This window comes from Sprattus sprattus, assembly GCF_963457725.1.
Source record: "Sprattus sprattus genome assembly, chromosome: 6".
Classification (NCBI taxonomy): domain Eukaryota; kingdom Metazoa; phylum Chordata; class Actinopteri; order Clupeiformes; family Clupeidae; genus Sprattus; species Sprattus sprattus.
Window position 1 is genome coordinate 2861664 of NC_137925.1, and position 25000 is coordinate 2886663.

The 25000-nt window shown below is 40.7% G+C and overlaps 2 protein-coding genes across 2 annotated transcripts in view; one reads left to right on the forward strand and one right to left on the reverse strand.

Moving 5' to 3' along the window:
- The first annotated feature begins 1286 nt into the window (after positions 1 to 1286).
- Positions 1287 to 5961, forward strand: mtnr1al (melatonin receptor type 1A like). Its single transcript, XM_080841235.1, has 2 exons — positions 1287 to 1665; positions 4477 to 5961. Exons 1-2 carry the CDS (start codon positions 1383 to 1385, stop codon positions 5244 to 5246), a joined length of 1053 nt encoding a protein of 350 aa, XP_080697361.1. The 5' UTR covers positions 1287 to 1382; the 3' UTR covers positions 5247 to 5961.
- Positions 5962 to 22897: 16936 nt separating this feature from the next.
- slc36a1 (solute carrier family 36 member 1) overlaps positions 22898 to 25000 on the reverse strand; it is a 44718-nt gene continuing 42615 nt past the window's right edge. Inside the window, exon 12 of the mRNA XM_080841423.1 lies at positions 22898 to 25000. This exon is cut by the window's right edge and continues 406 nt beyond it. The gene's annotated coding sequence lies outside the window, so the exon portion shown is untranslated.

Genomic DNA, 25000 nt, shown 5'->3' on the forward strand with positions numbered 1-25000 from the left:
TCCCTATCAATACAGCTGCCAGGAGGGTCAGAGTCACTTACATTTTTTTTCATTAAATCAAAATGCACTGATAGATTTTAGAAAAAAATAACGGATCCAAGAAGTGATTTCCTGGGAATAATGACCAAAAAAAAAAAAGGAAACACCCTGCTCCATGGGGTCGAAGTGCATTATACCAGCAGAGCTCCTTGAATCATGTAATATCACTACAAAAGTAAATGACGTTATTGATTTTTATTTTAACAATAAAGATACATTCTTGACCTATGTAAGGGCAAAATGCAATGATGGATGAAGCAGATTAGATACAAGTAAATGTAATGTGGATGTACAATCAGTGGGAATTGTACAGATACTTTTTTGTTTTTGTTTTTTAACACAGGTAGACCTTAAACTGTCACGGGGCACATGTAAGTAAGGGGGAAAACAATTATGTCAGTCTTAAAAACGTCATCAAAGGTTTGAAATAACACAGTATCTGCATCAGTATTTTTGAAGCAGTTTACAGTAATTTCACGGGTGAATCGGATTTCATGAGCTGCATGGTCAAAGGTTTCCTCGAAGTGAGACCGAAGTGGAAGTGGCGCAGCGGTGGCACTGGGTCCTGCTTGACCGATGCGCGCACATCAGGTGAATCACAGATATGTTACAAGAGGCAGTGGTGGCGACGGAGGCTCTCCAATTCGTTTGCTGCACACCAGCGGGAGAGACTATACAAGGTGCAGTGAAACATTTATGTGGAAAGGAGACGGAACTCAGACACATTACGAGGACACCGCATGCGCAACTGTCTGATAGAAGATCAACTTTATAAGTTTTTGTTTTATTTATTTTATCTCCGAGGCATTTCTGGGACCGTGGAGATTATGGGCGAGATGCTGTGAATGAAACATAAGGCGTATGATTGGGAAGACATTTATGAATGGGTGACTGAGAGCTATCTTACAGCTCGGGAGGTTGTTTCATGATTTATCTAGCTTTGCTGGATTGAGAACAGCAGAAAATCGGCGTTTGGTAACAACAGCAGCAGAGATCTCTCTCAAGGATACAGTGATCGGTACATCCGATTTGGTTTATTTTTTACATCAATCTCAATTGGCTTAATAGATGAAAAGACATTTATCTTAAACAAGTTCACAGAAATACGGGAAAAAAAATAAACTGCATTGTGTGTTATAATAGGCGAATGATGACAAGTACCAGGGGTCATCTCATGATGAATTTTTGAAACTTCTGCTCTGGAACGGTTGGCGATATATTTTCATCCGGCAGGTGCGTGTGGCAGATGAGGTGTTTGGCAACTACACAAACTCAACGCGTCTGCACGGGACGACAACAATGACCGGACCGAGGGGCATCTGAGTCTGGGGATTAAATACTGCATGCATTCCCTAGAAGGTAGGCTGCCCTCTGGATGGAAGTGGTACGGAGGACTGAGCCACTTGCAAGTGTCCCATGGATCGCTAGATGAAGGGAGCATGGTAGAGGGAACCGATGCCCCTTTGAGGAACACTTCCTCCCAAGAAGGGGGCAAAGGAGAGCTCCACTTCCCCTGGGTCGCCACCACTCTGGCCAGTGTGCTCATCACCACCATTGTTGTGGACATCCTTGGCAACCTGTTGGTCATCATCTCAGTGTTCAGAAACCGGAAACTTAGGAAAGCAGGTATGTGACTACGCTAGTTCTATAGTCAGACCTCTAATTTCAGATCATTTGATACCTTTACTTAGACTAACCTAACCATACTATACTTAATGTACAAGATAAGAATACACCATAATTATGACTTTGCCATAAATGGCCATACCATACCCATATATTAAAACAGAGAGAACAGCCTGTGAACAGTTCAAAAATAATTAATTGGCGTGGTTGTATCTAGTTCAGATAGTTCTTCTGGATAGTTTGTAGTAAGCATCAAATTGCGAGGCAGTGACCTGACTCAGTGTTGAGAACAATTCCACTCCAGGTTGCTGCACCGTCAGATTAACTGTAACGTTAATTAGGTTTAGCAGGGCTGAATTAAGGTTTTAAGAGTTTTGCATAATGAAGTACCGTACGTCTGTTTTGGCACTCTAAGTGCATGCCACCTCTGGAGTGCTTATCTGTGAAACGAAACTCATAGTGTTCCCCTGAACAATATTTACTATACAAAAAAATAGGCAGATTATTGTGAACGATTTATGTAGGCCGCTGATAGCCATCTCTCTCATTGCCTGAAATGTACAAGCTGTCCTCGCAGTTGTCTGTCAAGGAACGTGGCACAGTCAGTGGTGCGCGCGCCATCTCTCCCTTATCAGTGTGCACCTGTCATGGCTAATTAAAGTAAAAAAAAGTTGAATTGCTGTTGTTTTGTTTGTTTGACCAAGACAATAATGGGGCCGAAGTCAGACACTGAAGTTATTTGTTACACACTCACACACACTAAATGATAACCCATACTACCCTGTCTTACAGTACAGAAAATGAATCGTATCAGGGGCAGTTTCGAGAACAGAGGAGAGAGAGAGTTATGTTTATTTTAAGATTTCAGAACATATTTTTTGAAAGTTGGCTTGTTTCGATGACTGTTGAATCTGAAGCCAGGTTGACTTTCTATAAAATAAGTAATACAGTAAAAAAAAAAAACAAGGTAAGGTATTTTAAAGAGGTCTGTCCAATTTTCATCAAATCATTTGTATATTGTCTAAAGCTATCATTATGAGTAACTCTCATCGATAAAAGACTTTAAAAAGATTCTATTTGTGCAAAACCAAAAATGGATGAAAGATTGGCAACTAATTGTCATCTGTTATTCCGCAGCAGGCTTTCCCATTACACTCAGAAAGAATGTGACGCACAGCTTCTTACTAGATTACATTTGCTTTCTATTCATTTCATAAATCTAATTATCAGTTCATGCATCGTGTTCTGTTCCAGGCCACAGAACTTCATAGTGCACAGCCTCAGTCCTTCACATGACCACACCATCAAAATGAATTTTGTAGATACCAAAACGAGTTAAAGACACCTCAAGAAGAAAAATCACACTATCTCCTCACCATGATCAGGATAGAGACACATCATGTGCCATCTTATAGACACATGTTTCTTTTTGTGTCTAAACAAATACCTGTTATACTAGCCGTTTTTCTGCTGTTGAGATTAGGGTGCTTCTTTGACAGCCCTTCACCTACTATGTGGGTTCCTTCTCTACTTCAATTACATATTTCTGAATGCCACACTGCATTAGCAGATCCATTAGCAGGGCGTTCAGCCGCTCCCTCATCCTCTGGGGCTGACAGCTCCTTTACACTGCTCCCAGGTCAGAGAGGCATAGCCAGAACTGGCCCCTTTAGGGCTCTTGGAATATTACCGTTCCTCTCCCTGTTGCAGACAGATGATCAGGTCCATGACGACTGCTCTGTGTATTCATCTTCGGCTCCATTGCTCCAATTCGCTTGGGGGCGTGATCCCACATCAATGTAGAGACGACAGAAGTCAAGGCCACTCTTTGGCATTAACACCATTTATTGAGACAGAGGACAACTGATACAGAATCAGTTAAAGGCACAGTTTACACAGGAATAGTTTACAGGGTAAGGGTGGACACAGATGCTTATACATGACGAACCTGCATCAGGCATAATGGGTGAACTTACCATACCTGGAACACAAACTGTTAAAGGCACCCAGTGCAACTTTATAGGCTTGAGACTCGAAAAATAAACATTCAATTTCTAGTCTTTTTTACACGTAGTAAGTTTCAATAACTCCATACCATTACATATCGACATGCAAGGAGCAAAGATGAGGCGTCGTTGTGTGGTGAGAACTGATAGAAAATCGTAAACAACAACAATCGCCGGTGGGGAGAGGCCATTTTTCCATTGACTGGAATCCTGCTTTATTTATTGGTGGCACCAATAAATAAAGATTTGGGGGAAAAATGGCGGTGATTGTTGTTGTTTACGATTTTTCTATCAGTTCTCACCAGACAACGACGTCTCATCGTTGCTCCTTGAATGTCGATATGTAATGGTATGGAGTTATTGAAACCTACTACGTTTTAAAAAAGACTAGAAATCGAATGTTTATTTTTAAGCCTCGAAAGTTGCACTGGGTGCCTTTAATAGAGCAGCAATGAGTGCAATGATATTGGAGTGGAGGTGTACAGTTCAGCAGGGTGACAGCCTCGAGGAAGACACTCCTCTAATGCTGGCTGAATGGGCGAAAAGTCTATTCATGCCACACTGCCTTATCAACCTGACCTGTTGATTTCCCCAAACTGTTTATACAGGGTTATACAATAAAATATCAGATTCATAGCAGACTACCAAAGGGATCCTCCCATCCAAAGTTAGCCTGAGGCGCAAATGCTGGGGGATGTATCAGACCTAATCCGCCCAGAGGGCCCCGGCAACACTTGATCTGACTTCTGCTGCCTGCTGTTGAGGCTACTTTATAATATTGATTTGTGTTCATCTCTCTCTGCAGGCAATGCCTTTGTGGTGAGTCTGGCAATAGCAGACCTTCTGGTGGCTGTGTACCCCTACCCGCTTGTGCTGTCGGCCATCTTCCACAACGGCTGGATCGCTGGCAGCATCCACTGCCAGATCAGCGGCTTCCTGATGGGATTAAGTGTGATCGGCTCCATCTTCAACATCACCGGCATCGCCATCAACCGCTACTGCTACATCTGCCACAGCCTCAAGTACGACAAGGTCTTCTCCAACAAGAACACCGTGTGCTACGTAGTGCTGGTGTGGGTGTTTACCATCCTGGCCATTGTGCCCAACTGGTTCGTGGAGTCTCTGCAGTACGACCCGCGCGTCTACTCCTGCACGTTCGCCCAGTCGGTCAGCTCCCTCTACACCATCACGGTGGTGGTGGTGCACTTCATCCTGCCCATCGCCATCGTCACGTACTGCTACCTGCGCATCTGGACCCTGGTGATCCAGGTGCGTCGCCGCGTCAAGCCAGACAGCCGGCCCAAGTTCAAACCGCACGACCTGCGCAACTTCCTCACCATGTTCGTGGTCTTTGTGCTGTTCGCCGTGTGCTGGGCGCCGCTCAATCTCATCGGCCTTGCCGTGGCCATAAACCCACGCCTGGGCCCGGCCATCCCCGAGTGGCTTTTCATTGCCAGCTACTTCATGGCGTACTTCAACAGCTGTTTAAACGCCGTCATCTACGGCGTGCTCAACCATAACTTTCGCAAGGAGTACAAAAGGATCATACTGGCCATTTTCAAGTTCCACTGTTAAAAAAAGCCTTTTATATTATTGTTAATTATATTATTTTTCCACAAGGATATTATGAAGAGACATGCACTTTGTGGCTGTAGGAATGTTTGTTTGAGGGGGAATGGAGAGTATCAATCTCACTGTGAGCGTGGGGCATCAGTTTTACAGGTCACTGAGAATTTTAGTGTCACTTACTGTTTCTCTGGTCAGGCTGCTAATGTAAATTTTATGCAGGAGGCTTGAAGTGCTTTTTGAATTATGAACTTTCTTTAATGGCAATGGCAATCTTTGATTGTGTAGCTTTTGCCTGGCTCTTTATTTGCACTGAAGGGTTTTATGACCGAGAAAGTTAATTTTCCCAATTAGCTGGAAAGGCCTTTCTGTCCAGTGTAACACACAGTGATGAAGGTAATGTGTCTGAAGAGTTATTACTGCAGTACACCTGCAAATACCATTGTATTTGTCAAAAAGGAAGATTTTTACCAGTGTTTTCCACATGCAGTCTCAAGTTAATGAAATTATATACCATGGCTCTTGCATACTTGATTCAGCTAGTGGTGACAAAGCACCAGGAGTAACAGGAACTCTTATTTTGCCCCAAAGATAATTTACTTTTGGCAGCAACTGATGATAATTCAGAGGTTAGTGCAAGGATCAACCATTATGAAACAATATTTCTTAAAGAGGACCTATTATGCTTTTCAGGTATTCCCCTTTCCTTTAGGCCTACTCCACACGTACATGGGTATTTTATATTTACCCCCTCTGTTAAAAAGAAAATACATCACATGACACATCTCACAAAAACAACTACCAATGCTTAAGTGGAGAATAAGTCTTGGTCAACAATATGTCAAATACCAGAGAAGACGTTTCTGAGCATGTGTATTGATCTTATTTTCCGGGCGATAAAACAAGCTAAAGACAAGATAAAACAAGCTATGCTATGGCGAAACCTAAAGCAGCTATACCTATACCTATAGCAATCGGCATTCGCAAGTTTAGATTCCTCAGCATCAGCATCATCGTTGCCCAAAAATCTTCACAGGGATACAAGTAAACTGTTTCTTTCTGTCGTTTGCGTGTGGACGAGAGGCCCAAACGTAGAGGAAAGTATCCGCATTAGTGTGGACAAGGCCTTAGTGTGTTATATAGCAATAGGTCCTCTTTAAGCACATCCATTTGAGATTTCTCAAATCATTTCAAATTGTTTATTATATGAAGTGGGGCTTTTAGGTACAGCTTTTACTTTTGTGCATAAGGAAAACTCATACAACATCTTGTAATTCAGGAGGTTTTTACATGAAGACATTTTTTTTTTACATGAAGACATTAGGCTTTGGAAGGTATAAAGAATATATATATATGTATATATGTATATGAAGTATAGCAAAGTATATTGTGTTCCTGACCAGAGTAATTTATTGTTTTAATGAGAAGCTTCCTCATCAAGCTGCAAATGCTTGAACACATCCAAAGAGCTCAATCATTATTTCATAAAGATTCATATGAATATTTAAAATTTAAAAAATGGAGTGGTCGTTCCATCTTTGTGGGAAGAATTGGATAGATTAATATATGGATGCTACTCGTTCGAAGATCCCACTCAGGCACCTACCATATGTATTAAATGATCCATGAATGTTTTTAACAAAATTGAAGGCACAAGAATTGTTATTATAAATTATTTTTTAATGGATATAGCTTATGTTTGCATATTCAAATTACTGAAGCTTACCTCAGAAAACTGTCATTTGAAGAGTCGAATCTCAGAAGACCAATGTATTTGTTCTTCACAGCTTTTTGCACATTGTCATTAACAGGACGAGGGATATTCTATTTCTGAGAATCACATTTTCATAAATCTACATCAGAGAATACAATTATGGATGTCATATAGAAAAGTGAATGAAGTGTGTACAACACATCTTAAGGACTATATCAACAAAGGACACTGTGCCATTCATAATTTGAAAAAATACAAATAAAATAAAAAGACTGAATTTTAATTCTGACTATTCAAATGTGTTTTATAAGTAAGTTTGGGATATTCCAACACTGCCCTACAAAGCAAAAAGGCAGTAACTGCATTTTTTTGGCGAAAATTAGTTATTGTGTTTTTTGTAACATTCAATGCATTCTTTGTCATGTAACAAAACATCTCATCTCAAATGTATGTCGTTTTGGAGAAAATTGTTGGGTGTTTGTACAGTAACTACAAAAACTGCTAGTAAAGCAAAGCAAAAAGGCAGTAAACGCCATTACTGTAAGGGGGTAAAATACAAAAAATAATAAAATTACTAATATCTGAAAAGAATAAGGTTATATGGAGTAACAATACTGCCTCATGTCCAATAATCTACCTACAACTACTTGGGCTGGACAACAAGATAACTTTAAGGTCATTTTTCTCAGTTTAGTGCTCTGTACAGTTAAGTAAGTTTGGGATATTCCAACTGTTCTGCCAATGTACTACATAAGACCTGCCCAGTGTAAAGATGAACTCCTCTCTGATACCTGCTGGGTCAACGAAGAAACAAATAGTTGCCTGTTGACATGAATCGACTGGTTTACCTCAGAAATCAGAAGTCGTAGCTGGGAATGACTATCAGGAATGTTGGGAATTCTGTATTAAGTGCATTACCATGACATGGCTAGAGAAAAATATGCTATGGTCATGAAACGTCGGAAATTTGGAAAATATAAGCTCAAGGAGGATATTACAAACGCTATTTAACAAGTCAGTTACTTTTGTTTATGATATGTTTGCATTCCTAATGGTTTAATGAGGTTGCCAAAGACATTTGCAATAATTCATATTAGCGTACTAATCTTATCAACCTTGATTGCTATGAACATAATTAGCTACTGATATGATTCAAATGAACAAAAATACTGTAACGTCGGTACACTGATCCACACTGAGAAACAGGAGGCATTACAATTCACACACAAATCATCCCACTTTTTAAACTGCATTGCATGATGGGAGTAACTCCTTGTCTCTTACTTACATAATGCAGAAGCTTCCCTTCCACTTGCACATTACCCCCCCCCCACCCCACCACCTAGCAGGTTAGCTGTCCCCAACAACACAACCATTTAGCCGGCAAAGCCCTGCAAATGTTGAGGAAGCTGCCGTTGTGCCTGAGAGTGCCCCAGTGGGACCTTGGTGGCTTGTGGCGACGGGAGTTGGGGTAAGAGGCGAAGTTTTTGTGTGTGGTTGAGCCAAGGGCTCGGAAAGTCTCTTGATAACAGTCATTGGACTGACCCGTTGGCTTATCAATTTAGGAGAAGCCCCCTGAAAACCCATGCTCAGAGCGAAGACCTCTACCCGGCAGTGGGTGTCATAAGCCGCTTCTGTCGAGTCCCAGCATCAGTAAAAGTTTGCCTGGCCAGCACGTCCACCTTGTATAAGGTGTCCCGGCAGTGGGTGTCATAAGCCGCTTCTGTCGAGTCCCAGCATCAGTAAAAGCTTGCCTGGCCAGCACGTCCACCTTGAATAAGAAGTCCCACTCCCGACGTTTATCACGCTTCTCTCTGCCACACCCATCTTTTTAATAATTTGTCGACTGCCCCAGCAGAGAAAATTAAATGCAGGGCAGGGATAAAGGAAAGATGACTGGCATCAAGGTGGTCAGCTGCCCCCTCCCCCTTCTTGAGCCACACACACACACACACACACACACACACGCACAGTTGTATTACTCTTCCTCTCTCCTCCAAACTCTGTTCATGCTCTCTCATCCTCCTCTCTCTCTCTCCCTCTCTGTTATCTCTCTCTCTCTCTCTCTCTCTCTCTCTCTCCCTCCCTCTCTCTCCCTCTCCTCTTCCTCTCATATCTCAGCAGCACAGGGGCATCGAAGGGGACAGTAGTCTCTCCTGTCTTCTTCACCCTATACACACTTCCAATACAACTCAGAGTCCTGTCATCTGCAGACATGTTCAGATAACAGTGGTGGACAGGAGACTGTGTACAGCAGTGGTTCTTAACCCTATTGGAGGTACGGAACCCTGCAAGCTTCATCAGTGCATTCGCCGAACCCTTCGTATTTGAAAAATTAAAAATGATTTCTTCAAAACGTAGGAATACAAAAAACGGCCCGATATTGCTAGTGTGGACCGCTCTATACTGTGTGGGTCTTGACTCCTGCCGAACCCCTGAGAGTGACTCAACGAACCCCTGGGGTTCGATCGAACCCAGGTTAAGAATCACTGGTGTCAGGGAACTGGTAGACTGCCATGTGGCATGGAGTAGGAAGAGGCTCTGTGCCGGGGGACTGCAATGCCCTGGAACCCCTAAAGTTGGTTCTGGAGAGAAGGATGTTTCACAAGCATAATAGATAACACTACACACACCCTACACAACCTCCTGGTCAGAAAAGAGTGTCTTCCTGCCCACTGCTACAGCCATCTACAATGACTCCACTCTGTGCTGGGAGAGAAGACTCCTCCTCTGAGTTGCAAGGAATATCTTGCCTTAAAGTTAAATTCTTATTATTCTATTATTATTCTAAACGTTTGCTCTATTTATTTGATATTCTATAGTGGCCGTTATATATATATATATATACTGTATACAGGGCTTCTCAGCTCAGGAGGAGGCATTGCCGCTGTGCGTCATCCGTTACAGGGATGTCGACAGGCATTAGGGAGAGAGAGCCGTGACATGACACGTCTGGGGGGATGCATGAGGCAAACGGTTCAGAAAGTCTCCGCTTGCCAGGTTGGGTAGTGCCTGCAGGCGTCAAGCAAAGGTAGGGACACGTCCCCCCCACCCCTCGCAGATGCTGGGGTCAGACACAGAGGTCATGCCGTCCAAAGATGGAGGTCTCATTGGCAGAGAACAAGAAGTGCATCTGTCAAGAAAGATAACTGTTACAAATGGCTTAATGGTCAAATAATAAAAAGAAAAAAAGCTCGGAAGAGACATTGAGAGAGGAATACACTATTGTTGCGATTTATGCGAAATGGGGTTGTAAACATATTTCCAGTGTCTGATCTGCAAAGGATCAGCAGTAATTTGGCACTCACGGGAGCTGTTTAAGAATATCAAATCACATGGGCTTCAGGGAAGGGGAAGAAAAAAAATTTAATTTAGCAATTTCCAGTCAGCCATGCATCAATGCTCATTATTTATCGGATGTATACTTTCTGGATGAACTGGAAAAGTAATTCTCTGAGAACTTCATGATTATTATCACTGCTATACGGTAATGTTATTGCCCATACTCATCTCAGCATGTGAGCTTGAGTCAACGGCACCATAAGCAAGACGATAAAAGGCACGGCCTCTAGACATGGGCAGTAAAACCTCTTTAAGCATAGAAGCCACCTGATAGAGATTATTTCCAAACACTGTTAATGACTTAAGAATATAATAATCAAGTGCCTTTTATTAATATATTCCTTGTATGAATCGTGTGCTTATGAAAGCAGGAGCATGGCTTTTCTCTCTGTGTGTGTAACTAGAATATTAGGTGCCACTAAGTCTGCATATGAACAAGAGCATGTTTAGACCAGAGGAGATAAGAAAGGAACTGTGCTTCTTCCGACCTTGTGCAAAACTGCCATCCTTGCAAGACAGGGAGCCTCGGACGTGAGAAATCCACCACGTGGTTATCCCTGCTGAAAGCGTAACTTCTGTCTATATAAACCGTGTGCGAAGGGTTTATCATGGCCTTCACTGTCAGCCTTGTGCTGGGAGGGGAGCCCAATTGTAATTAGTGTGCTTGCCCGAAGGGAAGCACACTATTGTTCTTCGTTTTTTTATTCTCCCCGTTTTTCTTGCAGCTAACTACGCCTCGCCCGTTCGAGGTAGAGACGCCGTTCAAACACCGAAATGTCCGGCCCGATCCGGTGCAGGTTGCTATGACTTTTCGTGGCGGTACTCCTTGCCACTCCTTTTTTATTCCTCTTTTTCCATCACCTTTTTTCTCCATAGACTTGCATGGCAGAACTCTGTGCCAATATGACATCATAATAGGGTCATTAAACTGGCTTGCACCTGTGATTCACTGACAACTCTCACTGACACCTGCGCACGGCTCCTCTTCTCTCTCTGCCCCTCTCCATTCAACTGTATAACTAGGAATATTAAGAGACACCTTCCATACCAGGGCTCTACTCACTCATGCATACTCACTCATGTTTACTCACTCGTGCATACTCACTCATGCATACTCACTCATGTTTACTCAGTCATGCATACTCACTCATGTTTACTCACTCATGCATACTCACTCATGCATACTAACTCATGTTAACTCACTCGTGCATACTCACTCATGCACACTCACTCATGCACACTCACTCATGTTTACTCACTCATGCAAACTCACTCATGTTGACTCACTCATGCATACTAACTCATGCATACTCACTCATGTTTACTCACTTATGTTTACTCACTCGTGTTTACTCACTCATGCGTACTCACTCATGCATACTCACTCATGTTTACTCACTCATGCATACTCACGCATGCATACTCACTCATGTTTACTCACTCATGTTGACACACTCATGCATACTCACTCATGCATACTCACTCATGCATACTCACGCATGCATACTCACTCATGCATACTCACTCGTGCATACTCACTCGTGCATACTCACTCATGCATACTCACTCATGCATACTCACTCATGTTTACTCACTCATGTTTACTCACTCATGCATACTCACTCATGCATAATCACTCATGCATACTCATTTGTGCATGCTCATCCAGCAGGGAGAGCTGGAGAGCTGACACCTGCCCCAATTCCAAGGCACTTGTTCTCTCGGTCATGGCCGCAACAGAGCAAGCACACTCTCGCAGTTCGTTCCCGAAACGCATTCTAGTTAGTGTGCTTGCCCGAAGGGAAGCACAGTATTGTTATCGTCAAGTTTTCTTTATTTCTTTATTTATTAGTGTGCTTGCCCGAAGGGAAGCACAGTATTGTTATCGTCAAGTTTTCTTTATTAGTGTGCTTGCCCGAAGGGAAGCACAGTATTGTTATCGTCAAGTTTTCTTTATTTATTACAGTGCATGAAATGCCCTGTATTGTTATTCCTAGGCTTCTTCTTCTTCTTATTCTTGTTACCTTTTTCTGCGATTAATTCAGCCCGAACCGCTTAACGTAGAAACTTCATTCAAACTTTGTCGCGTAGGTCTTGTAAACGACACTTATGCTATGTATTTTTCACTTTTCTAAACTTTATACTTTTTAAGATATTAAAGAAAAACGAATATAAATTTCTCCCATTGACTTACATTGGGCCATTATGACATCATAATAGGGTCTTTAAACTGGCTTGCACCTGTGCTTTACTCTGCCGTGCTAAGGCAAAAGACCGTAACTTCAAGTTTGGTCAAAAATGAGTTTTTGACGTATTTGTAAAATATCAGCAGTAATTAAACAAATGTACTGATATTAAATGTACTACTAACATGCCATTATCAAATTAAAGCCAGTGACATCAGTATTTTGGTTGATTTCACGATGTATAGGCTACCGACAGTTAGCATACCAAGCTAGGTAGCATTACCATTAGAATTGCATGGCAGATATGCTAAGCTATCGGGCTATTCCCCCACCCAGTGCCTGTGGCTAGTCCGAAAAAGGTGCATCTAAATCGGGTAACTTCGCTTGGCGAGCGGGGGCATGTGGAGGGGGAAAATGGGCCTCATTCTCTATCGTTCTCTCTCTCTCTCTCTCTCTCTCTCTCTCTCTCTCTCACACACACACACACACACACACACACACACACACACACACCCCAATGGACTGACATAGATGTTTTATGTGTTTCATGTGACAATTCAAGTTCATTGTTGTATGTGCTTAATGTGATAATTCAATGGTGTGTGTGTGTGTGTGTGTGTGTGTGTGTGTGTGTGTGTGATAATCATTGTATTGGTAATTGTGATAAATGAAATAGTATTACTACTGATTAATTAATAGGGTCATTATTCCATTGTTATCATACCACTGAGCTTTAACATAGAAGTTACTGCCTTCTGCCTTAGTATGCTTCACTGACACCTGTGCCAAATCCAAAGAACCTCTTCTCTCTCTGTCCCTCTCAATTTAACTGTAACTAGGAACATTAAGACACCATCCATTCTCTATTTTTTTTTCTCTCCATCTCTCCATCTTTCTCTCTGTCAACTTTCTCTCACACTCAATCTCTCTTCTTCACTCCATTTTTATCTCCTTTTTTCAATATTTTCACTCTCTCTTTATCTCTTCATCCAGAGCCACTCTTGTTCACTCTTCTTTCCTTCTTCCACTCTTCTTTCCTTTCTTATTTTCTTCTTCCATTTTTCTTTCCTTCTTCCACTCTTCTTGCCTTTCTTTTTTCCTTCATCCACTCTTCTTTCCTTCTTCCACTTTTCTTTCCTTTCTTCACTCTTCTTTCCTTCTTACACTCTTCTTTCCTTTCTTCTTTCCTTCTTTCACTCTTCTTTCTTTCCTTATTTCCTTCTTCCACTCTTCTTTCCTTCCTTCACTCTTCTTTCCTTTCTTCTTTCATTATTTCACTCTTCTTTCTTTTCTTCTTTCCTTCTTCCACTCTTCTTTCCTTTCTTCACTCTTCTTTCTTTTCTTCTTTCCTTCTTTCACTCTTCTTTCCTTTCTTCTTTCCCTCTTCCACTCTTCTCTCCTTTCTTCACTCTTCTTTCCTTTTGTCTTTCCTTCTTCCACTCTTCTTGCCTTTCTTTTTTCCTTCATCCACTCTTCTTTCCTTCTTCCACTTTTCTTTCCTTTCTTCACTCTTCTTTCCTTCTTACACTCTTCTTTCCTTTCTTCTTTCCTTCTTTCACTCTTCTTTCTTTTCTTCTTCCTTTCTTAACCTTTGCATTTCATGCACTGGTATTTCCTTCAGGAAATGCATTTTCTAGTTTATTCCGTACGTTTTTCTTGCAGCTAACTACTCCTCGCCCGATTGAGCTAGAGACGCCATTCAAACACCAAAACGTCTGGCTCGATCCGGTGCAAGCTGCTATGACTTTTCGTGGCGATACTCTTTGCCACTCCTTTTTTATCCCTCTTTTTCATCCCCTTTTTCTCTCATTGACTAACATGGGGAAGGTTGAGCCATTGTGACGTCACGCACTCAAGCGAACTGACATTAGATCAGTTGACATAGGAGAAGTAAGGGATAATGTATAGAACGCAGGTCATTGTCGGGAAAATAAGCCCCGACAGGGCGAACAGCACCCCGACGCGAAAGCGGAGGGGTGTTGATTCACCGTGAAGGGGCTTTTTTTCCCGACAATGACCGGCGTTCTATACATTATCCCGCTTATTATACGGCTAAAACTAAAACAATTACTTAACACAGTGTGTCTTTTTACAATGTATTTGTTTTTGTTACTATACGTAGTGTTAAAAAGCAGAGAAATAGTTCGCCAAAGACGTTGAACTTCAAAGACAGTTGAACATTCTTTAGAACACAGCTGCTCAACCGTCCGCTGAAACTCCCTTGATAAGTTACCGTACTACTTGCGGAGTGCTACGAAAGATGTGAATCAGAGGCAAAAAGGCCACTTTCCTTGACAGCGGTCATTAACTGCATAGCAACGGTCAGTTATCGGAAAATAGTTGACCGCAGAACGTTGGGCAGCCTCATTCAAGTGAATGGAGCATTCTACAGCATTAAGAAGAGCCGTGTAATAAGCTCTCTTAAATGCCAGAAGTGGTTAGATAGAGAGTGCAAAATATTAAAACGAATGTAGTGGCAACAGTTTCAGGTACAGTTTATACACCCGCTCTAACAGTGTTAACCAGTATGAAAGTAACGTGGGTTTTATTAAGGCATAGCGTGTGTAATGTGTAGCTATTTCATTCCGTTTGTTAACCTTTCCGGCTGTCTGTATACCAGCAGCAGAGCGGAGCATTTCACTCCCCTGCAATCTCGGAATGAAATAGCTACACAATACACACGCTATGCTTTAATACAATTCACGTTTTACGAGACACCAACAGAGGCACAACCGACAAGTCTTACCATTGAAGATCTTTGACGTTCGGTCTGAAACTTCATCCAGCCATCCAGGTTAATCCAAGTTGTTATGGAGAACGACAGTTGCATCAATCATATTTCATTAAAACTTCACACTTCTTACATTGGACATATCCACCAGCCTAATTAGAATCTGCATTGTCTACTGAGCAGAAATATCTCCATACAGTAGATTTCCCTTCGTTTAGTATCATTTTAAACTTTCCAGATGACTGTATTGCCCTCGCTCGTCAAGTGATACGTGTCCAGAAACAAGGCTCCTTTGACTGGATAGCCAGAGCTAGCATAACTGCCATTGAAATCCAATGGTAATGCTACCTAGCTAGGTATGCTAATTGTCGGTATCCATCGTTAACTCGTTAATCGTTAACCATCATGTCACTGGCTTTAATTTAAGAATGGCATGTTAGTAGTACATTTAGTAGTACATTTAATATCAGTACACTTGATTCATTACTGCTGATGTGTTACTTATATATGTTACTTATTAGCAGCTAGCTACCTAGCTAGCCACTGTGTTCCGATGTGTTTTCAGTTAGCGTTAGCGGCAAGCTAGTTGCTGTAATAGTTGAGTTGAGCTTCAGTTAAGACGCTGCGTACCGTACTTCTTCATCACATTCGATTATTTATTACAAACAAATTCGAATTCAGCTGTAGGCATGAGATCTGTATCTTGGAGACTAATTGCATCCACAATGTAAGTACTGCAAGCTAGACTACTATGCAGTTGACACAACACAGGAGGTCCCTGGGCCTGAGAAGGGAAGGGAATGAGTTTAATGTGGCTATAATATGGAATTTTAAATGTGCCTAAAACTAGACTAAATTGTAATGAGTTTTCGAAAACTAGACTGAAACTAAGAAGGATAACTATGACTAAATGTGACTAAAACTAATATGCATTTTTGTCTTAAGACTGAATCTAAAAATAGCTGCCAAAATGAACACTGAGATAGGGGACCCCTTAATCTGCAATTCATGGTTGCTAGCTCTAATCAGATGTACTACCTAGGCTTATAAGAGAAGACTAACTTTGTATGGCAACGAACACCAATAACTAGAACTAATTTGACAGACTATAAACCAATGTGATACACGTGCTCTCTATCTATACAGTAAAAGTGTTGCTTACGTTTGATACTACACCTACAGACTAACTCTAACTGCATTAAGTCTAACATATAGGCCTATCTTACAATAAACTTTAAGTAAAGCTGGCTATGTAACCGCATTCATTCTAATATTGTTGCAGAGATGTTTCCTTTTACCAAGATAGCAATTTCAACAATTCACTTAGCTCAGTAAGTCAGTATAACGAAACTCTGAGATACCCTCATATGTCTAAACGTCAGTGGAGCCAAAATATAATGGTTGAGCTTGGTTGCTTGCTAAAATATATTGGAAGAAGGCCCCACTACACTGATTGAGTAGATGTAAATACATGTTAATTCATAGGCACTTGTTCTCTCTGTCACAGAGCAAGCACACTCTCGCAGTTCGTTCACGAAACGCATTCTAGTTTCTTTATTAGTGTGCTTGCCCGAAGGGAAGCACAGTATTGTTATCGTCAAGTTTTCTTTATTTATTTATTTATTTATTCTCCCCGTTTTTCTTGCAGCTAACTCCTCCTCGCCCGTTTGAGCTAGAGACGCCATTCAAACACCAAAATGTCCGGCCCGATCCGGTGCAGGTTGCTATGACTTTTCGTGGCGATACTCTTTGCCACTCCTTTTTTATCCCTCTTTTTCATCCCCTTTTTCTCTCATTGACTAACATGGGGAAGGTTGAGCCATTGTGACGTCACGCACTCTAGCCAACTGACATTAGATCAGTTGACATAGGAGAAGCTCTCTTAAATGCCAGAAGTGGTTAGATAGAGAGTGCAAAATATTAAAACGAATGTAGTGGCAACAGTTTCAGGTACAGTTTATACACCCGCTCTAACAGTGTTAACCAGTATGTGAGTAACGTGGGTTTTATTAAGGCATAGCGTGTGTAATGTGTAGCTATTTCATTCCGTTTGTTAACCTTTCCGGCTGTCTGTATACCAGCAGCAGAGCGGAGCATTTCACTCCCCTGCAATCTCGGAATGAAATAGCTACACAATACACACGCTATGCTTTAATAAAATTCACGTTTTACGAGACACCAACAGAGGCACAACCGACAAGTCTTACCATTGAAGATCTTTGACGTTCGGTCTGAAACTTCATCCAGCCATCCAGGTTAATCCAAGTTGTTATGGAGAACGACAGTTGCATCAATCATATTTCATTAAAACTTCACACTTCTTACATTGGACATATCCACCAGCCTAATTAGAATCTGCATTGTCTACTGAGCAGAAAATTCTCCATACAGTAGATTTCCCTTCGTTTAGTATCATTTTAAACTTTCCAGATGACTGTATTGCCCTCGCTCGTCAAGTGATACGTGTCCAGAAACAAGGCTCCTTTGACTGGATAGCCAGAGCTAGCATAACTGCCATTGAAATCCAATGGTAATGCTACCTAGCTAGGTATGCTAATTGTCGGTATCCATCGTTAACTCGCTAATCGTTAACCATCATGTCACTGGCTTTAATTTAAGAATGGCATGTTAGTAGTACATTTAGTAGTACATTTAATATCAGTACACTTGATTCATTACTGCTGATGTGTTACTTATATATGTTACTTATTAGCAGCTAGCTACCTAGCTAGCCACTGTGTTCCGATGTGTTTTCAGTTAGCGTTAGCGGCAAGCTAGCTGCTGTAAAAGTTGAGTTGAGCTTCAGTTAAGACGCTGCGTACCGTACTTCATCATCACATTCGATTATTTATTACAAACAAATTCGAATTCAGCTGTAGGCATGAGACCTGTATCTTGGAGACTAATTGCATCCACAATGTAAGTACTGCAAGCTAGACTACTATGCAGTTGACACAACACAGGAGGTCCCTGGGCCTGAGAAGGGAAGGGAATGAGTTTAATGTGGCTATAATATGGAATTTTAAATGTGCCTAAAACTAGACTAAATTGTAATGAGTTTTCGAAAACTAGACTGAAACTAAGAAGGATAACTATGACTAAATGTGACTAAAACTAATATGCATTTTTGTCTTAAGACTGAATCTAAAAATACCTGCCAAAATGAACACTGAGATAGGGGACCCCTTAATCTGCAATTCATGGTTGCTAGCTCTAATCAGATGTAGGCTACTACCTAGGCTTATAAGAGAAGACTAACTTTGTATGGCAACGAACACCAATAACTAGAACTAATTTGACAGACTATAAACCAATGTGATACACGTGCTCTCTATCTATACAGTAAAAGTGTTGCTTACGTTTGATACTACACCTACAGACTAACTCTAACTGCATTAAGTCTAACATATAGGCCTATCTTATAATAAACTTTAAGTAAAGCTGGCTATGTAACCGCATTCATTCTAATATTGTTGCAGAGATGTTTCCTTTTACCAAGATAGCAATTTCAACAATTCACTTAGCTCAGTAAGTCAGTATAACGAAACTCTGAGATACCCTCATATGTCTAAACGTCAGTGGAGCCAAAATATAATGGTTGAGCTTGGTTGCTTGCTAAAATATATTGGAAGAAGGCCCCACTACACTGATTGAGTAGATGTAAATACATGTTAATTCATAGGCACTTGTTCTCTCTGTCACAGAGCAAGCACACTCTCGCAGTTCGTTCACGAAACGCATTCTAGTTTATTTATTTATTCCGTACGTTTTTCTTGCAGCTAACTACTCCTCGCCCGATTGAGCTAGAGACGCCATTCAAACACCAAAACGTCCGGCCCGATCCGGTGCAAGCTGCTATGACTTTTCGTGGCGGTACTCCTTGTCACTCCTTTTTTATTCCATTTTTTCATCCCCCTTTTCTCTCATTGACTAACATGGGGAAGGTTGAGCCATTGTGACGTCACCCGCTCTATCAGTCGTTCTCCATTCAACTGTAGGAATATTAAGAGACACCTTCCAGGGCTCTACAGTGCGAGTATTTCACTCGCATAAATAGGTACGTGCAAACTTGAAAAATAATTTACAAGCACAGTGTGCGAGTGACAGACAGTTGTCAATACGGCGCCAAAAAGTGAAGCATTCCATTGATTTCACATGGAAACAACTGACAGGGTCGCGACTCCAGGGTTTTCGACGGGACCTGCGACGGGACCAACAGCAGCAGCAGCATAATCATCATCTGGATTTACTGACATTTTCGGTATATATAAACACATAATATCAATTGGTAACTGGTGTGTTGTATCCTGTTTATGTCTGATACTTTATAAACATTTATGTTTTACGTTAACTTATTACACTAGGCAGCAGTATTGTGAAGTAGAGCTAGAAATGGCTTTGCTAGCTCCCATATTGTAGCTCACACCAGCAACTGCTCAATTTAGGACAGAAAGGAGTTTGGTAAATTAGCTTGTAACTGTCAATGATAACTAGTTATTAGAATATATTAGCCAACGTTAAGTTGACTTCAAAGGGGCAGTCGAGTGTTTAGGTTGTGTCAGCTAGCTTGGAAAGCTAGCTAATAATTTTTGATTGAAGCTTCACGTTAGCCTCTGTAAACGTTTAGCTAGCTAACGTTAGCTAACTATGAGGTATCATATCCCAAGTAACTTGTTGTGACCGATAGCGTGAGTTAACATTAACCCGTGTCCTGGGAGTAATGATTCATGAGAGACCTTGAATCATTAGGTTAACTGAAAAACGTTTGAGGATGTACACACAGCGTAGCTGTTGTAGTGTGCTCAGTTTTCGAAAACTAGACTGAAACTAAGAAGGATAACTATGACTAAATGTGACTAAAACTAATATGCACTGAATCTAAAATAGCTGCTGAATCTAAAATAGCTGCCAAAATGAACACTGAGATGTATTAATTTTGGCAGCTATTTTAGATTCAGTCTTAAGACAAAAATGCATATTAGTTTTAGTCACATTTAGTCATAGTTATCCTTCTTAGTTTCAGAAGAGGTTTTTCATGGTTGCTAGCTCTAATCAGATGTACTATAGGCTTATAAGAGAAGACTAACTTTTTATGCCAACGAACACCAATAACTAGAACTAATTTGACAGACTATAAACCAATGTGATACACGTGCTCTCTAGCTATACAGTAAAAGTGTTGCTTACGTTTGATACTAGACCTACAGTCTAACTCTAACTGCATTAAGTCTAACATATAGGCCTATCTTACAATAAACTTTAAGTAAAGCTGGCTATGTAACCGCATTCATTCCAATATTGTTGCAGAGATGTTTCCTTTTACCAAGATAACAATTTCAACAATTCACTTAGCTCAGTAAGTCAGTATAACGAGACTCTGGAACTATTAGGCTATGACCAAATGTAACACACTAGACCCTTTCACAATAAACAAGCAAACAAACAAACAAAAACAGAACAACAAAGATACCCTCATATGTCTAAACGTCAGTGGAGCCAAAATATAATGGTTGAGCTTGGTTGCTTGCTAAAATATATTGGAAGAAGGCCCCACTACACTGATTGAGTAGATGTAAATACATGTTAATTCATTGGCACTTGTTCTCTCTGTCACAGAGCAAGCACACTCTCGCAGTTCGTTCACGAAACGCATTCTAGTTGTTGTTGTTGTCTGTCTAATAAATATACTTTCATGCAGCTCCGGAGTCCTGAGGTAACTAGGGTGAATTTTCACCTATCACCACCAACATGTAAAAGCACACCAGAGCATTAAACCACAGGCCACCACAAGATGACTCTTTCACACACACACACACACACACACAAAACCACAGGCCACCACAAGATGACTCTTTCACACACACACCCACGCACACACACCCACACCCACGCACACACACCCACACCCACACCCACACACACACACACACACACACACACACACACCCACACCCACACACATAAAACCACAGGCCACCACAAGCTGACTCTTTTGCCAACCTCAGCCATGAACTCCCACTGAACTTGTCATAGCCTGCCACCCCAGTAGGTAGGGGAGGAAATGTGAGCCGGTGGCTCATACATTGCTCTTAGTATTATCCTCATCACACAGTCTCAATACAATTGAGCTGTTAAATATGCCTGCAAGTTCCCCTAGGCTCAATTACAGCAGCTTCAGACAGAAAGATCAGAGGTTACTGTAGCTATTCTGTGTAGTAACTGATTGGAGATATGAGAAGGCAGAGTATGGAATTAATGTTGTTGATTAGGCTCTGGTAGTGGAAATATTATACATATAGTTTTATAGACTCAGCATAAAACGTCTTGCTACTTGCAAAAAGACCTGAGGTAAGTCCTCTACTTGACTTTTAAACTCTCTGAACAGCAATTCAAAGGGTGCTGAATGTCATCCATACGCATATTTCATAGCCATAAAAGAGAGCTTTCTTCTCAGAACACATGTGATCATCAATATTAAAAAAGACAGGTCTTTTAATTACTGGCACATAGTAAGCATGAATAGTTCAAGTTCCAGCAAAGGTCATTCTATGTGCTTTACATTTTAAGCTTAAGGGACTTTACGATTCACAGACATGTGCCCACTCTCCACACAGGAAGCAATCCCCAATGGAGCATGGCCAGAACCTATTTATTCACAAAGTGAACCAGGCTTAGCCCTTGTAGATCCAGGATGCTTCTTCAGAATTAACAAACTGGTACATTTACATTTAGTCATTTAGCAGACGCTTTTGTCCAAAGCAACGTACAAGGGAGAGAACAATCAAGCTAAGAGCATTAAAACCTGGTGTAACAATAAATACTGCTTATTTTTTTTCCAAAAAAATAGAAAACGACATAGAAAGAAAAAGAAGTGCGGGCTTGTTACTGCTTAAGTGCAGGTTAAGCCAAGGTGCCAGTTAGGAAGGGAGGTGCTCTCTGAAGAGTTGGGTCTTCAAGAGCTTCTTGAAGTAGTATTGGTGCTTGTCAGTTCATCAAAGCATACAGTTGGAAATGATCAGTCATTATCTTTAAAGCAGATTCGATTAGCAGACCTGTTGCACATTAATCCAAATACTCGCTGTGCCTGAATGTCTCAAATAAACTAATGCTAATGACTTCCTTGTGAATGACACAGCAACTGCCGGCATTCCAGAGTATGAAAGAAAGAATGCTTGGCAAATGATAAACCTTGTGGCTCAGTAAACAAATACCTGTTGCAATCTGTCATGGCAGAGATTAAGGTAACACGAACAGTCTATTGTGGCTGGATCCCAATTGAAAACACTAAACATTGTTGGTGTTTTAAGAAAAGGTAGGGATATGTATTAAAAATGGGCAAAGGAGTGGAACCACATTCATGTACAATGTACATTGATCATTTGATCACTAATTGATTTTAAAGTCCCTGCAAAAAGAGCACTGAGCTGGGGACATACTTTCAAAACTGCTCTTCCATTTCAAGTGGTATAATTAAGAGGAAGTCTAACGAGTGGTACTTGAGCAAATGATACATCATCATTATCTCATTATTTTAGTTAAATTAGTTTGTTTCACAGCATCAGCAAAAAAAAAAACATTGCAGCCAAATTTCGTCAAAATTTGCCATTTTATTTTACACTGTGTCATAGCACCTCATGGCATACCTTGACAAAGCATCACTGACAAGAGAGTACATCCCGTAGAGAACAACGAAAACACGTGAACTACTAATAACCGTCAGCACAGTTCATCAACGTTGCTTTTGCAGATTGTCCCGTTCAAGACCTCTTCAGCGTTGTTTTACCATTCCATCTGTCATTCATCGTTAGGCTCATGATCTAATTAACGATCACTTGAGTAAAACTAATGAATGGCTGGAAGGCAAGAGAACAGACTGATGAGAACCTCTGCTGAAGAGAAGAGTCTTCCGGCTGAGAGCGTGTCATAACCAGCAATGTGCATAATTATCTTGCGCAGTGTCAGGCTTCAAATGTGGCTTCTTTGTCAATCACCTAATGACATTTTTGGCAAGCAGTATGTACAGTGTCATTAAGGTTTTACAAACGTTACACTGAAAAGAGACATTAAGAAACCTATTATTATCAAGTAGCTTTAAAAGAAGGTAATCTTGTATTCTAAAAATGCTAATAACTTTAAACCTGCCATTTGATCATAATGTGTGTTCAGAGTGGCTATGCAGAGCTGTGGCTGCTGTTAAGATTGGTAAGTTGCAGAGATGCAAAAATAAATAAATAAACAATTAAAATAATTCTAATGTGTGTTTAGACTTCAAATTAAGCAAGTACTAGGGTTGTTTTACTGAACAAAGTATGCTGGGCTTTGCAGAACAAGAGAAGAATACAGAAGTGAATATATTTCAGCTAATTTTCCACCCTTGAAAGGGTTTTTCTCTTCTAGAATACATCAGTCCTGAACCTACCATTTTGAGGTTATAACTCTGATGTAATAACCAAATAATCACAACATTTCAAAGCATTTCATCACAATTTTCTTTTTTAAACCATCAAAAGACAGTCGATAAATAATTAAAATGGATTTTGGTACTGGAAAAGAAAGTACAAAATAAAAAACCCTTTTGAACAGAACACTTCAGAACCTACACACCTTGATTTGAAAGTTTTACCAAAACATCAACTGACAAGGTGGCATGGGGGCAAACACTGTCTTTAAAGGTGCATTACAAGTGGAATTTAATTTTCACTTTAGTCGGAGACCTGAAAATGCACTCATCTTGTTGAATTCTATACGCTTCCGTTTTGTCTAATGTTTTCTGTCACACGGGCCCACACCATTTCCTCGCCCCTTTGATCTCTCCCTATCTTTTAAAACCACATTGAGGAGACCGATACTTCCAAGTCTTTTTTAGCATACCGTTTCAGAGTGAGACTCTGGTCGGTCTCAGACATGCAAAGCCCCACAGGTAAGGAGGGTGGTCCGTTAAATAAAACTGCTCCCAATTATCAGCCTTTCAAGAGAATGAGCTTTAAAATGGGGGCTTTCGCCTCCGCGGGGAGTTTGTTCAGTGCGCAGGGGCTCCGGTCAGGAACCGAAGAAACTCTAACCCATATTCAACCATAGAAACTCTAACCCATATTCAACCATAGAAACTCTAACCCATATTCAACCATAGAAACTCTAACCCATATTCAACCATAGAAACTCTAACCCATATTCAACCATAGGAAAAAGGCCTTTTCTTGCTAACTTTCAAATCTAGTGTGTTCAAGTGTACACATCCTGTTCTGGTCTGTACTTAATAAACAACATTAGCAAATAATGCATTGAAAAAGATGGAGCAATGAGTATATGTTGCCATTATATGCACATCAACTTAACATAGCAACAGCATAAGATACACCAAAAGGTCAAGGACCACTTATGAACTAAACATGGGAAGTTAATTGAATCCCTTTCAGCTGCCAATACAACAGCTACAATATTTTCCTGAAATGTTCACAATAATGTCTAATAAGTGACATAATTTACAATATGTGATTTACAATGTGTGGTCATAAAAAAAAAAAAAAAAAGGCCACAGTTAATTATTAACTAAGACTTAATTAAAAGTCAAAAGCTTGAAATATCATGAAATACTAGAAGTGTTAAAATTAGATAAAGCAGGACAAATCAAGGCCTTTAAAAACAAAGAGTTTTACCAGAATACCTGAAGGGACTACAATGACTGCACCCTGTTCAGCATCAAACACAGTAAAACAGTACCTACACATCAACTGATGTAAAAACAACAGACTCTGAAGTCTAAAAAAAAAAAGAAGACGACATAATCGTA